A 17056-nucleotide genomic window follows, 5' to 3' on the forward strand; every position below is an offset into this window, starting at 1 on the left:
TTCACCAAGTGCATCATTCAAAGCAGCATCAGATGAATTCTAACCATACGAGGATTTATAAACTTTTCAATTTTGGATTCAGAGGAATAAACTCGTCCAATTCCTTGGCTTCACAATGCCAATCATAAAACGTCGACCATAGCATGTTCCTCATTTTTTTAAAGCAATTTTCTTTGGGGGCGACCTTTCAATAAGCAGATTGATTGATCACACTGGACAGGCTCCGCGGGATGGTGCTGTCGTCTAGCATCACATGCAGAGTTAGGCGTGCTGTTCCTGTTGGCCTTACCCTGAGGCCTCAGGCCTCAACCACCACCATTCGGACCCATCTCCTCCCTCTGGAATAGACACGGCAGCAGAACGAGAGCAATGTTGTCATACTCATCAAGACCGGGATCGAACGGAACCCTTATACCACTAGCACTAGGTGACACTACTTATCTTCCTTTGGTCACAGGCACAGCACTTGAAACAAACACACAATGAAGCTGCAAACACGGCTACTCCTCTTCGCCTCCATCTTCGCAGCACTGATCGTGAGCCGCGGCGTCGTCGTGGTCGCCACGGCTGGCACCCACGCGGCGATGCCGGCGCACGCCGAGCTGCTGCGAGGCAGCGTGGAGGACGACGCGGCCTTCGCGGAGCGTGAGGAGGCGGCGGCCTACCCGCAGAGGAGGGTGCTCTACAGCCCACAGTACATCGGCTACGGAGGCCTGAACGAGAACAAGGCGGCGTGCTACGGCTCCTGCCCCGGCCGGGGGCAGGCGTACACCGGTCGCGGCTGCCAGGCCTTCTACGGCTGCCGCGGCCGTTGATTACAAGGTACCAACCGTGTACCTTTTCCATGGCAGAAGAAGCAAACAAATGCCCCAAGCTCGAGCCATTAGTTATATAACAAGTCTTTTGCGTTCTTGGATGTAACGGGACGTGTGGTGTAATAATGCTTCACTTGGGTTTATAGCGTGTTTGGATGGAATTATTCAAGCTTATACCATAGTATGGTTTATCTTTTGGTATATCGTATACGGTCTGCTTTTATCAGTTCTTTGCGAAGTAGTCAACAGCTGGAACAAAAGAAAATCTGCTGAGAGAAAATTCAGATTTTTAAGATCAGAACTGACGGACCATGTGCCACACATATTGGTGCCATACTTTTTATTTCTGAATTGGTGGCATATTTTTATTGAGCATGGAATTCAAATACAAGATTGTCAGCAACATGTTGCACACAACAAGAACTGACAACACCCTCCCAAGTCCCAACCATGCTCTACCCCATTGCTCCCATTGGATGCGCTCTACTAGATCCGCAGCTGAATGCTGCCTGTTGGTGTTTCGGAAGACACAAACAGTTGTTTCCTCCAACTCCAACTGATGAGAATGGTGAGTGAATCAGAGCTCTGTTCCTTCTTCTGAACTGGTTTCAGATTGAAACTCACCAGGAGTGTAAGGTATCTATGGGCAAAGGAATGGCAACTTGTAAGCCCAACTTCCTGAGGCAGCTGAACCAGACTTGTCTAGAATAGACGCATCCCATCAAAATGTGATCCACCGTGTCTAGATCCTGTAGACATGTGAAGCATGCGGATGCAGAATCTTGAAGACCATGTCTAAATAAACTTGTAGTAGTATCTTCTCGACAAATGGGTCGGTCCATGGGGGTCCTTCGAAATGGACAATTTTTGCGCTATAGTCAACCTGAAAAGAGAAAATAAATTGAATTAAGATAAACTTTTCACCTCAGCCAAAGTGAAATGATTAAATTGGACGACTTTAAGCAGGTAAGAAGTAACTAGCACACATTTAGCTGGAATGAATGCTCTCGTGTAACCTAGGAAGCATTATATAAATGTATATATCTCTACATTATAACAGCCCCACCAGAGATATTGCTCTACACAGTATAAATATACAGCACATATTAAAGAGAAAAGATACAATTACGATTAATTTCCTTACTTAATGTTGTATATTGAAGAAATGAAGTTCAAATGTTGCTCTAATCTAGGTTCAAAGAAGATCTTTTGAGTAGTCAAAAATAAATCACAGTAAATAAAATCTGAAAAAACAGTAATGTTAAGGATTTATGGTGGATTTTGCAATATATCTTTTTATAGAAGTTCAAAAGATAAATCACAGTACGGAGTAAACAAAATCTGAAAAAACAGTAATGTAGAAGGATTTATGGTGGATTTTGCAATATATATTTTATAGAAGTTATGGTTAATCGATGGCAGGATCATAGCAACTAGATTTACCTGTAGAAATTCATCTTATTTCCAGTTTTTCATGTCCGATTATCACCTTTAAAATAAATGCACACCTCAGAATAAAAAATTAGACTCATTTAGAGAGTGAAACTCGGACATTTTCTCCAGCGCCGACACAATCAACCTCCTATAGTTGCATCTATATAATCGGCTATAATGGGAGAGTAGTCTATATACATAATTTATAACTGTCCCCAACCCCCCTAAAGATGTGGTTTCAGTTCAAATTATATTGCAATGATTGGGCCGTTATGAAATCCTATTTCCTCCTGGAGTTCAACCTGCTTGTGGATGTGAATTTGGCCTTGCCATTGATTTAGAATTGACCTCCAATCGCATATAACTAACCTGATGTATTTACACTTATACAATACAAAAAAGAACTGTCAAACATCAAAGGTAGTACGAGGAATGAGTGCTAGTGAACAATCTGTTGATAACCTGCTTATAAGCAATGTGGTCTAGAATGATATGTGATCTTTACAGAGATATATACCATTGAATCGCTCATATACACTCATGACAACACGAAATGGAAAGGAACATACAGTGAAGCAACCCTGATTCCTAATCGCCAAGCATACAACCTCAATCTCTGCATCGCTAGATGGTAACTTCTTAATATATACAGAAAAGCTTCCTAACATACTAAGTAATATAATGTTCAAGCACACAAAACTAAATTGGTTGAGCATATATCCACCACTGGAATTCACAGCCAGGCACACCAAAATAATAAAACTCAAATCCAAGCAGGCGAACAAAGAAACTCGTCTCTTGCGAAAGGAAAGTTTTCTCTCAGTATTAATGGAAAAGAGAAGCAGACAAGGCAGTCAAAAGAGATGCAGAAATACATGGTACCTTAAATGTGATCCCAAAACAGAGAACGAACCACCTCACTACACTGCATCAGGCATTCAGGCTCAAAGATGAGCTCCAACGCCCCATCCTTCTCGTGTAATTGTTCAACCAGTGTTCTTCTGTGACCTCACATGATATATCAGTCCTCATACTTAATACTAGCAACGCTTCTGGGCAGTTATCTCATAAAGCCCTGATCCCATCTTCATGAAAATCAGCAGCCTACATCATCTGAAGACAAAAATGCATAGATAGCCAAAGAAGCTGCAAAAAATGAACTGATTTTTTTACACTGCAGAACAAAGAGTAACATCAAAGCCATATCTACAGTTCAAACAACACTAGCGAAAATTCCAATTAACAAAGTGAATTATGAATGAATAGGAACCATATATAGAATCCTTACCAACGTAGTTGGTAACAGGATAACTGGCACTACATTGAAATTTGCAGATGTGATGTACCCATTCAAGAAACTGTGGCAGTGGCCGTTTGCTAGATAGAACAAATTCAGTAGAAACAGGTAGGCCTACCAGTTAACTTCCAGGTAATGATGTTCTTGTGTAAGTCCAGTTATTTCGAATAGAGGCCCTAGTACTGATATTTGAGATCCATCTGATTTTTTTTAGAGTTTCTCTGCATTTCCCTGAGAAACCCAAGTCCTGTAACTTCATAATTCATCTAATATATGTTCTTTTCCAAAGCAGCAGCAGTACACAACAAAGACGTACATGCCTATCCATTCTATTCTAAAGATTTGATTACTGCATCTCATTACCTGATGTTCCTTTCACTACTCCAACCCGTCATCAGGCAATATTTAGTTAGAATAACCCCATCCAAATTTGGAAAAATAAATATAAACGATAATATGGTCTGCGTAAAATAGCCAAACATATTGGAAACATGGAGGGAAGAGAATATGTACAAACCTTAAACCCTTCACCAGTCAAACTTAAATTTTACCATTACCAATTTTATAGAAGACTGCATACAATTGCACTTTAACACATATGGAACTGCTTTCTCCAGCAAACCTAAATAGTTGTGTGCCAACCAAGTGTGTTCACAGGTGCCAACCATTAGCACGGCAGTAGTTGCGTGAGTTAGCAAGTGTGCGTCCACGTTTGATTTTCTTCAACAGATTGTATGCAGTCTCCACTTTGTCCATCTCCAACAGCCTATTGTTGAGTTTGCTATAAACAACTCTCCCTAGACAGAAGCCTTTCCTAAGTGATTCCTCCACCACAGAAACAGCAGCATCAACCTTACCCACATTGCAAAGCCCATCTACAATGAACTCATAAATTTCTTTGTCAGATGGGTACCCACACTCTTGCATCTCCTCCCAAATCTTCAACACCACCCCACTTTTCCCAAACCTGGCAAGCCTTTCAAGCAGAAGCTTGTATGCTTTCAAGGATATTGTACAACCAGCCTTCCTACTCTTTTTGTAGATCATCAAAGCAGCATGAGGGGGCCCGAATGTACATAGTGGCTCAATGAATGATGTAATTACCCCAGTATTTGGCAGAACTCCTTGAGCCAACATGTCATCAAACATTTGAAGCGCATCAGCCACCCTGCGTGCTCTCAAAAGGGCTCTAATCAAATTGCAGTATGTGTCACTATTTGGTGGACAATTCTTGTCCACCATATCCTTGTAGTACCCCATGCATCTGTCCAAATCCCCCAGTGAGATAAAATTGGAAACGAGTGCATTGTACGCCATCGTAGTTGGACTGTATCCCTCTTGCACCATTTTCTCAAACACCCTGAGTGCCTCCTCAGCCCGCCCTGCTCTCCCCAACGCCTCGATGAGATGACAATGTGAAACCTCATCCGGCACTAGCCCATCCTCCAGCATCATTGCCCAGAAATGCTCCATCTTATCTACCTTCCCGAACCTCGCCCAACCACCCATCACGTCATTGTACACATGTTTGTCGAGAACAAGAAGGTCTCCACGGGCAGCTTGTACGAGCGAGCTGGCAACGCCGACATGTGACCTCCGGCAGAGGCAGTTAATGAGAACAGAGAAGGCCTCCTTTCTGCCGCAAGTTTGCTCGATCCGGATTCCAAAATGGTGGCTCTCGAGCAGTTGGACGGCCTTGCTTACCTGCCTTGCGGCGACTAGGCTGTCGATGATGATTCCTAGTGTGGTTAGGTCCGGGACGATGCCCCTTTTCCCCATGATCTCCAGGGCACGCTCGATGAATGTGAAGAATTTCCTCCTGCCCAAAGCCCTGATGACAATGTTGCAGGTATCGAGGGTAGGGGGCAGCTCGGCGTTGGAGATGGCCCAGTCGAACAGGTCGATAATGGCGGCTCCGCTGAGGTTGCCATGGTTGACAGCATCGGAGAGAATCTCCGGGGAGAGGGCGGCGGCGGCGTCAAGGCCCGTTGAGGAGAGGGCTTGGTGGAGCGCGGCGCGGCCAGGGGCCTTTTGGAGGAAGACCCCGCGGAGGCGGTCCGCCGGAGGCAGAAGGAGGGTGGTGGTAGGAGGATGGGGAGGAGGAGGAGCTGCTCCTGGGTCGGGATTGCGGTTAACGGATTGAAGGGAAGCTGATTTGTTAGGGTTCGTGGCGGAGAGGAGGCGGATGGAGGAGACGACCACGTCTTCGGCGGAGTAGCTGAGGCTACGAAGGAGAAAGCGGCGGGCCATTTTGGGCGTATTCTTCGGATGCCCCTAGCGTCAGCAAATCCTGAACTCCAGCGCCCAGCTCCGGCGTCGGCTGAACTCCTCTTGCTGGCATTGACTAGCAGCCGAGTTAGGGCGATCTGGCCGCTTGGAGGAGAGATCGTTGGGCTTGAGGGTGATAATTGTGGCGGCGAGCTGGGGGAGATAGCTCGGGGGAGAGCCGCAGCGTGGTTGCGGCATGAAGCCGCGACGAGAAGCGCTCGGTGGAGATATGCGACGGGAGGGGATCGGTGGAGGCGGGGAGCCGCGACGGTCGGGCGGTGGCCGGGTGGCGCTCCGACGGCTAGGGTTCGATGGGGGGATCGGGGATGGCCATCGGGGGAGGTGACAGCGGCTTTTCTGTTCGATGGTGACGAATGCACCCGTATTTCCCCCCCCCCCCCAAAAAAAAGAGCCAAAATACCACAGATGAAAACTGAAAGTACTCCACTAAAATACCACATTTCAAAACCAAAGTGCCAAAGTACCATTATTTTTCATTTTTTTATGCCAAACTATCACTAGCCAGTGACTAACCGGGACTATTTTTTTTTTCAAATAAAGCCACATAAGTTGATGCTGAAAATCAAGGGGGAAAAGATCATGGGAAGTGTGTCTAGTTGTCATCTATCTATTGGATTAAGGAAAATAACATCAAATCAGGGTTCTCTTCGTCATTGGATTCAACACAACAACAAGGGAAAAGGAAGTGGCCATCTCGGCGTCACCAGGAAGCCAGGGGAGTGCCCGCTAGTTAGCGTGTGGTGCTGCTGGGACACCGATTGAGCTGTAATTTGTGTCGCAGCCAGGATAGATCAGGGTCGTCGTTGCCATCGTGGAGGCCTTCTGCCTAAGCACAGTCTGCCGCTAGTGGTTCGTGTTGATTGTGGCGTGAACATGTATCTGTGTGGTCTTCTTCTTCCTCTCCTTGCAACACGGGAGCGTGGGAGCCAGCAGAGAGCGCAGACCGCTAGGGGGTTAGCCATAGTTGTGTACGGGAACTGATGGCCGAGAACGGGACTGGTGGTTAGAGGCGGCCAAGGATGGGAGGGTCCCTAGCGGCAAGGGAGTGGGGCGTTGGTGCCGGTGCCGCCATGACACCATGCCTCTACTCGCAAAACACATGACACGGAAGGTTGGGGATGGGGACATGAATAGCCAGCGATTGAAGTTTTTTTTTTTCCATTTTTTCCCACAGGGTAGTTTTAGTAAGTTGCAAAATCTTCACAGTTTGACTAATGGAGTTCCTTTGGCAATAAACACTAGTGCTATTTTGGCATGAAAAACTGAAAAAGAGTGGTATTTTTAAAACTTTTGTTTTCATAAAGTGTGGCATTTTGGTACTTTTGGTTTTCACCTGCGGTATTTTGGCTATTCTGTCCAAGAACAAACGGTATCCCCATCGCCGCCACCGCGGCCTTCTTCACTCGCCGCCGCCGTCCGCCACCGGTTCGATCTGGTGAACTACTTCCTGTAGAGACAGCAGCGCCTCCAGGGCGGCGATGGCGCTCCCCCCGCCGCCCCCGGGCGACGGCGCGGCCGCGCTCCCGCCCCCGCCGGGCACGGACATGACGGGGATCTGCTTCCGCGACCAGCTGTGGCTCAACACCTACCCGCTGGACCGCAACCTCGTCTTCGACTACTTCGCCCTCTCCCCCTTCTACGACATCACCTGCAACAACGAGTCCCTCCGCTCGCGCCAAATCCACCCCCTCGACATGTCCCAGCTCATGTAAAACCCTAGACCCCCCCTCCCAATTCCTCCTCCGTCTCGGAGGCTTACCTTACCAGCTCTTCTCTGTTCCGCGTGGTGGTCGCAGGATGATGACCGGGATGGAGTACGTGCTGAGCGAGGTGATGGAGCCGCACCTCTTCGTCATGCGCAAGCAGAGGAGGTCCAACTCCGAAAAGGTCGACCACCTGCTCGCCTACTACATCCTCGACGGCTCCATCTACCAGGCGCCCCTGCTCGGCAACGTTTTCGCCTCCCGCATAGTAAGCCTCTCACTCTTTTTAACCTCATTTTCCAGAGATTCTCCACACAGTTATGTAGCCCAGTGACTGACAGATAATGTGGTACTATTGTTCATCTTTGTCATTTTCACACATTTTCAGTGATTCTGCCAATCTAATTGCAGAGTTTTAAGTTTCTTGACTGTGACTTCCTTTGCCTGTTCCTGTAACATTTCAGAGTAGGACTATGCATCACATATCAAAAGCATTTTCCATAGCATGCTCGAAATTGGAGAAGATTGGCAATGGTATGTCTTCACATCTTGCCTGTTTCTTACCTCTTTTTTTTACCATGTCTCCACACGACTAAACATCTCTTATGCGTGGTATTGGTTATGTGGTGTAACTTTTGCCAGCTGTATTGCCACTAAAATACTTGTATGGGCATCCAGCTCATCTTATGCATTGTGGTCTTTCCTTTGATTGGAAATTTTAAATGCTGGCACTTCTGTTCAGGATAAAGGCAGTCATTGATTCATGATAAGGTTCATAAAAAAGTAAATCGTAATCATTTTCTAGAGAAATAGAGATCTATACGTAGTAGCAAGTTTCAGAACCAACAGTTTCCCCCTAAAAGATGCTAACTCTATCATATTCTCAATTTTTTTTCTAGCATTGCCAAATTTACTTTCTCATTTCTCTGTGTACAGAAAAGAATCCGACTTCCTTTTAGTTTCTTGACAGACTTCCATGGCTAAATTAATTTCAAATACCCAAATTAGCTTTCATGGACTTCGCCAAGTTCATTTTTGGTATGTTGCTCAGTCAATCTTCAGCCTTGATTAAAATGGCAATGCCATTCTCCAAAACCTACCATATTCAGAAACCTGGCACCCTGCGGGATTTCCAGAATTTCGGTGAAACTGGTTTCTGTAACATTGTTAGCCAACCACAGTGAGCACACTGGGCAGTGTGTGGCAACTCTTTATTATGTATTCGCATGTGTGGCTATAGTTGGTACATTCGAGTGTTTGGTAGCGGTGTCCTTAGCAGCCAACAGTTGATGGCTGCACAATGACATAAATTTGGGTTAAATGGGCAAAGCAAAAACAAAAAGACTCTTCCATTAGGATTTGAAACAATATTTTGAGACGTAGGTGTAGGTCTTTGGCAACTTGAAGAAGTAGATTTTGCAAAAATATTTATTCTGGAGCTACAAAATTATATGTAGGCAATTTGATGGTTTTCTGAGTGTGAAGCCTCAAGCATGGAACAGATTATATTTCATATTTGTTTTGCTTGTCAGTTTGCCTGTATTTACTTCTCTTCTAATGTTATTGGAATTTATATGCTTAACCATTGAATTATACTTTTAGTTATTTGTGGATTGGAAACACCACATCCTGAGTCTGTGTGCACACTGTTTTCATTTGTACGGAGTACATGTCATTTGTTTCTGAACTCTAGCTTGGAACAAATTACAAATTAGAACTACAATTTAATGATAAGACTACTCCTTACCTTGACATTATGACAATCCTTAATAATGATAGTGGGCATTGGTCTTGTAAGATCACTTGCTGGAAACTTTTGCTACTGCATTCCAGACTTGCATGTTGCTTATGATACATGTTTCTTCCATTCATGTTATGTTTTCTTATTTACCATGATTTGTGAAGGAAAACTAGCATCATTGGTATCTTTGTTTTTCGTTACAGCAGAGACAGAGACTGATGCAGTAGCTTCTGAATCGAAGACCCAGAAGGAAGCGGTTGACTTCAAGGAGCTGATGCGAATTGATAAGATCCTCGTCAATTTGCAAAAGAAGGTAATATTAAGTTATACTTTAGTGAGCACCGAATGTCTGAAATAGATGGCAAAACTTGCTTCCTGTTAGTAGATGTACCATGGTATAGATGGTAGCTTTATCTTGCTCAAAGTTTGTTCATCAACTTTTTTTGTCAATATTTTACCAAGTAATCTCAAACTTTGGGCATATTTCTTCGCAGCTGCCTCCTGCTCCTCCCCCTCCACCCTATCCGGAGGGCTATGTTCCACCATCTGCATCAGAAGAGAAAGCGCCGGATGATCTGCTGGCCTCAGAGGCATTACCTCCCGCAATTGACCCTATTATTGATCAAGGGCCAGCAAAAAGACCAAGGTTCCAATGAGAGACTTATGTCGATCAAGTGAACTAGCTGACACGATAACATCATGTATTGCAAATTCAGAGTAGAGTTTTGCAGAGTCCTGAACGGGAAGACCAAAACATACGTATCTAAATTGCATCCTGAGAATCTTATTTTAATACTATGTTGTAGCACTCGGTTAACCTGGGATGGATTGGCCATTTTCTTTTGCAAATCATATAATCTGGCTCCCACGGTTACCAAACAATTAGCTTAATGCGGTTTTATGGGTAAAGACATTGTTTGACTTAGTGTTCTATTTGTGCGTGTGTGTGTCCATCGTATATGTCCAGGGCATTGTTCTTGCATGATGGTTAATAAAAAAAAGATGATTTTCTTTTGGCAATTCTGCGACGTGTATAATCCTTTATCCAACATATATGCCCTAAACCCACACGAGGCGCTGAAATATCTTGAGAACTGGTTATCCGAATTATAAACTGTTTTCATTTTTAAACTTCTCGCGTTGAGATTTTAGAACTAAATCTCATGCTGATAGTTTTCATCATTTTACTATCAAAACTTTTATGGATGTACTTTGGTTTGTACGATAAGTGTACTTGGGTTTCTACCGAGTTGTACTTTGGGTTTTGTGTATTTTGTGGGGATGAGAAGAGAGAGGGACACGCGAGAGTGGGAGATGCAGTTTTTTTTCTTTTTATTTTTTATTTCATCCAAAAAAATAAAAAAAATTAAGAATCATTTGCCGAAATTACGAACTTTTTCGCTTTTTATCTCCTTACATCAAGATCTTCAAAACTAGATTCCACACTGACAGGATTTATAAAAGGAAATACTTCCAAAACTAATATAGTTGTGCTCGGGTTCATGTGTAAGTGTGCACCATTTTTCATTGAGTTGTAACTCGGATTCGGATTATAGTGTGTTTTCTGCTGGGAAATCATGAGATGAACCGGGCGGCACATGCACCGGCCTCAACTCGTTCTCCCATTGGCTGAGGAATTGGTGGGCCCTGCAAATTCGCTTTTGATACTCGGGTGGACGACAACAATACATGTATAAATACACGGGATGGGACCAGTCGGGAGAGAGAGAAAAGGTACTGTAAGAAATTTAAAGCTTGGTCACAGTGTCAGACGTTCCCCAAATCATGTTTCTCTCTCCTCGTCTTCCCCAAAATATTTTCTTCTATCTCCTTCAAAATTCATGGCTCCATCCGTAGAAAAAGCAGATGCTGTTGTTGTGGAGATCTTTGCTGGAGCACGCCGTTGTGCCGCCCTGCAGCTGGAGCACACGACAGGCGCGGGCGGTGGTATGTGCGCGCAGGCGCGGGTGGCATGCGTAGTCTGGCGACGCCGAGGAGGACGGGCGGCGGCATGCGTGTGCGGGCGCAGGTGGCAGGCGCGGGCGGCGCATGCGCGTATGAGGGCGTCGTTTCCACTGAAGAAGCTATCGGCGACCTTCTCCCCCGGCGCGGCCAACCGCGTGCAGCACGAGACCCGGCTGCTCTCCAAGTCGGGGTCGGACCACCGCGCCTTCGTGCACGCGGACGACACCATGGAGCCGGTCGCCACAACATGGGCCCCGGCGGCGTGATGGGGCGCGCTAAGGAGAACGCCGCCGCCGCGGTCTACAACCTAGTCGCCACTGCGCCGTGTCAGCGGCCGCTTCACTGTGTCAGTAGCCGGACGTATCGCCGCCGCCGGGCTGTCTGCTGTGTTAGCATGTCCACGGGGTGTGGCGCCAGACAAGGCGGCCGTTGCATCCCACGTGCACCTTGCTGCAGCCGACGGCGAGCTCGACGTACCACATCCCGGGCGCCATGGTCCAGAGCACGAATCCGCCCTGCTCGACAGCAGCAGCGCCGCGGCTGCTTGGCCCGCGGGTCTTGACGCGCGTTCCGCACTGACCGCAGCGTCCTGTAGCCTCCAACAACAGGCACGTACGATGGGGGTGCCCTTGATGGAGAGGAGAGCCGGGTCAGCGAGGTTGCACGAGAAGGGCGTGAGGCGTGCTGCCCAAACCCCTCCCTCCGGCCGGAGTCCTCCGCGATGAACGCCAGCGGCCCTGCGTCTTGCGCTCTCCCCCACTGGAGAGGCCCCCGCGCCACCGGTGTCCACGCCCTACGACGTCGTCCTCAAGCTCGGCGCCTACGGTGCTCCAGTTCGCGCACCTCACCTGCGACTACTTCGACATCGGCATGGGCGAGCAGTGGGCGTCGCTCATGCAGGAGCTTGCGCAGGTCTTTCGACAGGTCGACACACATGCGGCGCTGCAACTTAATGCTCTGCTGTGTTGCGCCTGCGAGCTCATTTATTTTGGCAGGTCCACACACATGTATTCGTATATGAGTATCTCACCTGCGGCAGTGGACCTTGTACACGAGTGCTGGACCAATCAACAGCCGAGTTAACGCGGGTTCACATGCCGCCGAGTTCCATCTATTCACTCTCGTTTTCTGCTTCTCGTTTTCTGCTTCGTTTACTTATCAGATTTTTGGTGTAGTTTGGGATCGTCCCGAGATCTTAAAGAAAACTGGGAACTAAAGAGATCAGGGAATTCAGTCTTCATATCCTCTTCTCGTTCCCAAGTGGCTTCTTCTTCAGTATGATTGCTCCACTGAATCTTCAGGAACTTGATACTTCTGGTGCGGGTGGTTCTGAATGCTTCCTCCAAGATACGAATGGGTACTTCACGATAAGTCAAATCCTTGTTGATATCCACCGATCTGTGATCGATGTTTCTGAACACCTCCGTCGTCTCGGGAACCTCCAAACACTTCCGAAGTAGCGATATGTGAAACACATCATGCACAGCTGACATTTCCTCCGGTAGTTCAAGCTGATATGACACTTCTCCTCGGTGACTCAGAACTTTGAAGGATCCGACATATCTAGGTGCAAGCTTTCCTGTGAGTTGGAATCTATGCATTCCTTTGAGGGGTGAGACTTTGAGATACACAAAGTCTCCGATATTGAAAGTCATTTCTCAGCGTCTCTTGTCGGTGTAACTCTTCTGTCTCGATTGGGCAGTCTTGAGGTATTCACGGATCTTGTGAACCTTCTCTTCAGCTTCTCGGAGAATATCTGGTCCAAAGATTTGACTATCTCCGACTTCTGACAACTTCAGAGGGGTACGACACTTCCTTCCGTACAAGGCTTCAAAGGGGGCCATTTGCAAACTGGCTTGATAACTGTTGTTGTATGAGAATTTTGCATAAGGCAGGCAATCTTCCCACTTAGATCCATATTCTAGCACACAGGCTCTCAACATATCTTCAAGTATCTGGTTGACTCTTTCGGTCTGTCCGTCAGTCTGCGGGTGATAAGATGTACTGAAATTCAGATGGGTTCCGAGTCCTTCGTGTACCTTCTGCCAAAATCCTGAGGTAAATTGGGATCCTCTATCTGATACAATTGACTTTGGTGTTCCATGCAGGCTCACTATTCTGGAGATGTATAACTCTGCTAGCTTAGGGCCTTGGTATGTGGTCTTGACTAGTATGAAATGGGCTACCTTGGTTAATCTATCGACCACTACCCAAATAGAATCATTTCCTCTACTTGACTTGGGAAATCTAGTGATGAAGTTCATTCCTACAGAATCTCATTTCCATTCAGGGATCTGTAATGGCTGCAGTAATCTTGCGGGTCGCTGATGTTCTGCTTTAACTCTTTGACAGATATCACACTTGGCTATGTAGCTTCCAATTTCTCTCTTCATTCCATGCCACCAAAATTGTTCCTTCAAATCTTGGTACATCTTGGTTCCTCCGGGGTGAATCGAATACAGGGTATCATGGGCTTCCTTCAAAATGACTTGTTTCAACTCAGAATCTGTTGGCAGACATAGGCGTCCGTTGTACCAAAGAACTCCTTCATCTTCGGTGAATCTAGGTGCCTTTCCTGCAGCTATTTGGCTCTTGATTCCATCAATGTTGGCATTTCCCTTCTGTGCTTCCTTGATCTGACTCATCAAAGTGGGATGGAGCTCAATGCTCGCTAGGAATCCTTCACTAACTAGCTCTAGTCTAAACTGCTCAAATTCTTGATACAAACTAGGCTGTTCTTCTGCGATCATGGAGTTCAACTGACTCGGCTGTCTACTCAGGGCATCCACTACCACATTGGCCTTGCCGGGGTGATAGTGAATTTCCATGTCATAATTCTTGATCAACTCAATCCATCTTCTCTGCCTCATATTCAGCTCCTTCTGGGTGAAAATATACTTCAAGCTCTTGTGATCCGAATAGATCTCGCATCGATTACCCATGAGGTAATGACGCCATACTTTCAAGGCTAAGACTACTGCTGCTAACTCTAAGTCATGTGTTGGATAGTTCTGCTCATGTTGTTTCAGTTGCCTTGACAGATATGATATCACTTTGCCTTCTTGCATCAACACACATCCAAGACCAATCTTGGAGGCGTCACAATATACGTCAAATGGCTTGGTGATATCGGGCATGATCAATATTGGGGCTGTGGTTAATCTGCTCTTGAGTTTCTGGAAACTCTCTTCACACTTATCAGTCCATTCAAACTTCTTGTCCTTCTTCAACAGTTGAGTCATTGGTCTTTCTATGCTTGAAAATCCTTCAACAAACCTGCGGTAATATCCCGCTAATCCAAGAAATGCACAGACTTTAGTCTGAGTGGTTGGGGCTTTCCATTCCTCAACGGTCTTGATCTTCGCGGGATCTACGGCAATTCCTCCTGCAGACAGAATGTGTCCCAGGAATCCTACTTCTTTTAACCAAAACTCACATTTGCTGAACTTGGCATACAACTGATGCTTCCTAAGGGTTTCCATGATAACCTCCAAATGGTGCTCTTGTTCTTTTTCTGATTTGGAGTAGATTAGGATGTCGTCGATGAAGACAACGACAAACTTATCCAAAAAGTTCATAAAGATCTTATTCATGAGATTCATGAAATAAGCGGGGGCATTGGTCAATCCAAATGACATGACATTGTACTCATACAATCCATATCTGGTGGTAAAGGCAGTCTTGGGGATATCCGTTGCACGAATCTTCAGTTGATGGTAACCAGTCCTAAGATCAATCTTAGAGAACACTCTCGCACCGGTCAGCTGGTCAATCAGGTCTTCTATCTTTGGCAGGGGGTATTTGTTCTTGATGGTGACATCGTTCAACTTACGGTAATCCGTACATAAACGAGTGGCACCGTCCTTCTTATGGACAAACAAAACTGGTGATCTCCAAGGCGACGCACTTGGTCGAATCAGACCTTTGTACAGCATGTCATCCAGTTGCTTCTTCAGTTCCACTAACTCTGTTGGGTTCATACTATAGGGTCTCTGAGCTATGGGTCCTGTTCCAGGTATTAACTCAATGATAAACTCGATATCCCGATCTGGGGGCATACCGGGTAGATCATCCGGAAACACATCGGGGTATCTACAGACTACCCTGATCTGATCCAAGGTTGGCTTGGCTAAACTCTGGTTGCAGGTGAACTTTCTGGGCAGCCTTTCAGACACGTGTTCTACTGACACTCCGGTGCTACTAGTCATGGTGATGGCCTTCTTGGCACAGTCAATCAATCCATGATGTTTCGACATCCAGTCTATACCCAGTACTACTTCCAAACCTTTTGTTCCCAGAACAATCAAATTTGCATAAAAATCTATTTCATGTATTCTGATAGGCACATCTTTGCAAATTTTTCTAGATTTTGTAGTTGAACCAGGTATTTGAACTATCATAACATGTTTCAAACTGATTGGTTGAATCTTACTAGTGCATGCAAAATCTTCAGTAACAAACGAACGCGATGCTCCAGAATCAAACAACACTCTTGCAGGTACTGAGTTAACAGAAAACATACCCAGCACGACATCTGGTGCTTCCTGGGCTTCTTCGGCATTCATGTGGAAGAGGCGGCCGCTGCGGTTGTTCGGGTTGCATGGGGTAAACTTCATTCCGGTTGAGACACGACGTTGTTGCTGAGCAGGTGCAGTGGTATTGGGGGTGGTCTTGGCAAGCTTCTTGGGGCACTCATTGGAGTAGTGACCCACTATTCCACATTCATAACAAGTCACAATTGACTTTTCCTTAGGGGTGATGGGGACAACATTGCTTCCCAGTCCTTGGAGCAGTGTTGTTGTTGTTGTTGTGGTTGCCGGGGGCTCTCATCAGGGCACGGTTGAAGTGATTGTTGTTGTTGTGGCCTCCTGGCCTTGGGTGTCCTCCACTCCGATTGGGGAAACTCGGACGTGACAGCGGCACATGGGGCTTGTTGTTTCTTGGGGCAAATCCTCCACTTGAGCTGGGCCGATACCTTGGGGTATTGCTGGGCCCACTTTGGTTCATCATGCGGCGCTTGCGGTTCTCATTGGCTTGATGCAGTTTCCCTTCCATCTGGATGGCATAGTCCACAAGGGCTTCCATGTCAGCGAATGGGATGTTCACCCGCACCGTCTGCATCTCATCATGCAGTCCATTCAGGAATCTCTCCTTCTTCTTCTCGTTAGTGTTGGTTTCATCCGGGGCGTACCTTGACAGAGTGAGGAATCTGTCGCGGTATTCTACCACGAACATCCTGTCTTGTTTGAGTTCCCTGAACACATCCCTCATCTTCTTGATTAGGCCCGGGGGCACATGGTACTTGCTGAACTTGAGTTTGAAATCCTCCCAAGTCATCATCTGTCCCGCATTCATTGCACGGGCACTTGTCCACCAGGCTCTGGCAGGTCCTGACACGTAGTGGATGGCGAACAGTACTTTCTCTGCGGCTTCTACTCCCGCAACTTCCAAGTTGTTCTCCATTGTCTGGAGCCAGTCATCTGCATCGAGTGGCTCTTCCTTCTTGCTGAACATAGGAGGGTTGGTGTTCTGAAAGTTCTTCAACTTGGACCCAGGATGGTCATGATTTCCATGGCCTTGGTTGTTCTGAGCTAGCTGTTGTAGTGCAGCAAGGTTGTCTTGTCTTTCAGATCTTTCTACTTCTTGATCTGCCATCATCATCTGCAGCATTTGCAGCATTGCATCCTGATTGGTACCGCGGGTTGGAGGGGCCATCTGAACATGAGATAGATCGTGAGATAAGAGGGAATTTTCTATGGCTTGTTTTGGGGTAAGTTTAGAAGTTTAAAACTTGAGTACTTGTCATGTTGAA

At 46.3% G+C, this 17056-nt stretch overlaps 3 protein-coding genes across 7 annotated transcripts; 2 read left to right on the forward strand and 1 right to left on the reverse strand.

The window, feature by feature from the left end:
• The first annotated feature begins 343 nt into the window (after positions 1 to 343).
• On the forward strand, positions 344 to 1016 carry LOC127317713 (uncharacterized). The gene has a single exon (XM_051348311.2). The coding sequence runs from the start codon at positions 483 to 485 to the stop codon at positions 813 to 815; it is 333 nt and encodes a 110-aa protein (XP_051204271.1). The 5' UTR covers positions 344 to 482; the 3' UTR covers positions 816 to 1016.
• A 136-nt stretch (positions 1017 to 1152) lies between these two features.
• LOC127317710 (uncharacterized) lies at positions 1153 to 6198 on the reverse strand. 4 transcript variants are annotated; one of them, XM_051348307.2, is made up of 4 exons: positions 5851 to 6198; positions 4064 to 5820; positions 3132 to 3362; positions 1153 to 1698 (listed from the first exon to the last, which is right to left on the reverse strand). In XM_051348307.2, the coding sequence occupies exons 1-2, from the start codon at positions 6010 to 6012 to the stop codon at positions 4198 to 4200; spliced, it is 1785 nt and encodes a 594-aa protein (XP_051204267.1). In that variant the 5' UTR covers positions 6013 to 6198; the 3' UTR covers positions 1153 to 1698; positions 3132 to 3362; positions 4064 to 4197. The 4 variants fall into 4 exon arrangements, with proteins under 4 accessions (XP_051204267.1, XP_051204266.1, XP_051204265.1 ...); XM_051348306.2 differs by having other exon boundaries at positions 3132 to 3395; XM_051348305.2 differs by having other exon boundaries at positions 3132 to 5820.
• Positions 6199 to 7177: 979 nt separating this feature from the next.
• LOC127317711 (mediator of RNA polymerase II transcription subunit 6) lies at positions 7178 to 10210 on the forward strand. 2 transcript variants are annotated; one of them, XM_051348309.1, is made up of 5 exons: positions 7178 to 7543; positions 7632 to 7806; positions 8003 to 8072; positions 9483 to 9592; positions 9774 to 10210. In XM_051348309.1, exons 1-5 carry the CDS (start codon positions 7314 to 7316, stop codon positions 9933 to 9935), a joined length of 747 nt encoding a protein of 248 aa, XP_051204269.1. In that variant the 5' UTR covers positions 7178 to 7313; the 3' UTR covers positions 9936 to 10210. The 2 variants fall into 2 exon arrangements, with proteins under 2 accessions (XP_051204269.1, XP_051204270.1); XM_051348310.2 differs by having other exon boundaries at positions 9486 to 9592.
• The last annotated feature ends 6846 nt before the right edge of the window (positions 10211 to 17056 follow it).

The sequence above is a fragment of the Lolium perenne genome, chromosome 7 (assembly GCF_019359855.2).
Source record: "Lolium perenne isolate Kyuss_39 chromosome 7, Kyuss_2.0, whole genome shotgun sequence".
In the NCBI taxonomy this organism is placed as follows: domain Eukaryota; kingdom Viridiplantae; phylum Streptophyta; class Magnoliopsida; order Poales; family Poaceae; genus Lolium; species Lolium perenne.

What these genes read in the sequence shown, in the direction of transcription:
- LOC127317713 (XM_051348311.2), top strand. Translation starts at nt 483, where the DNA reads ATGAAGCTGCAAACACGGCTACTCCTCTTCGCCTCCATCTTCGCAGCA.
- LOC127317710 (XM_051348307.2), bottom strand. Translation starts at nt 6,012, where the DNA reads ATGCCGCAACCACGCTGCGGCTCTCCCCCGAGCTATCTCCCCCAGCTC. An exon ending in TCAGCCGACGCCGGAGCTGG is followed by an intron (nt 5,821 to 5,850) that starts GCGCTGGAGTTC and finishes TGCTGACGCTAG; the next exon opens with GGGCATCCGAAGAATACGCC.
- LOC127317711 (XM_051348309.1), top strand. Translation starts at nt 7,314, where the DNA reads ATGGCGCTCCCCCCGCCGCCCCCGGGCGACGGCGCGGCCGCGCTCCCG. An exon ending in ACGTTTTCGCCTCCCGCATA is followed by an intron (nt 7,807 to 8,002) that starts GTAAGCCTCTCA and finishes GTAACATTTCAG; the next exon opens with AGTAGGACTATGCATCACAT. An exon ending in ATTGGAGAAGATTGGCAATG is followed by an intron (nt 8,073 to 9,482) that starts GTATGTCTTCAC and finishes TTTTCGTTACAG; the next exon opens with CAGAGACAGAGACTGATGCA.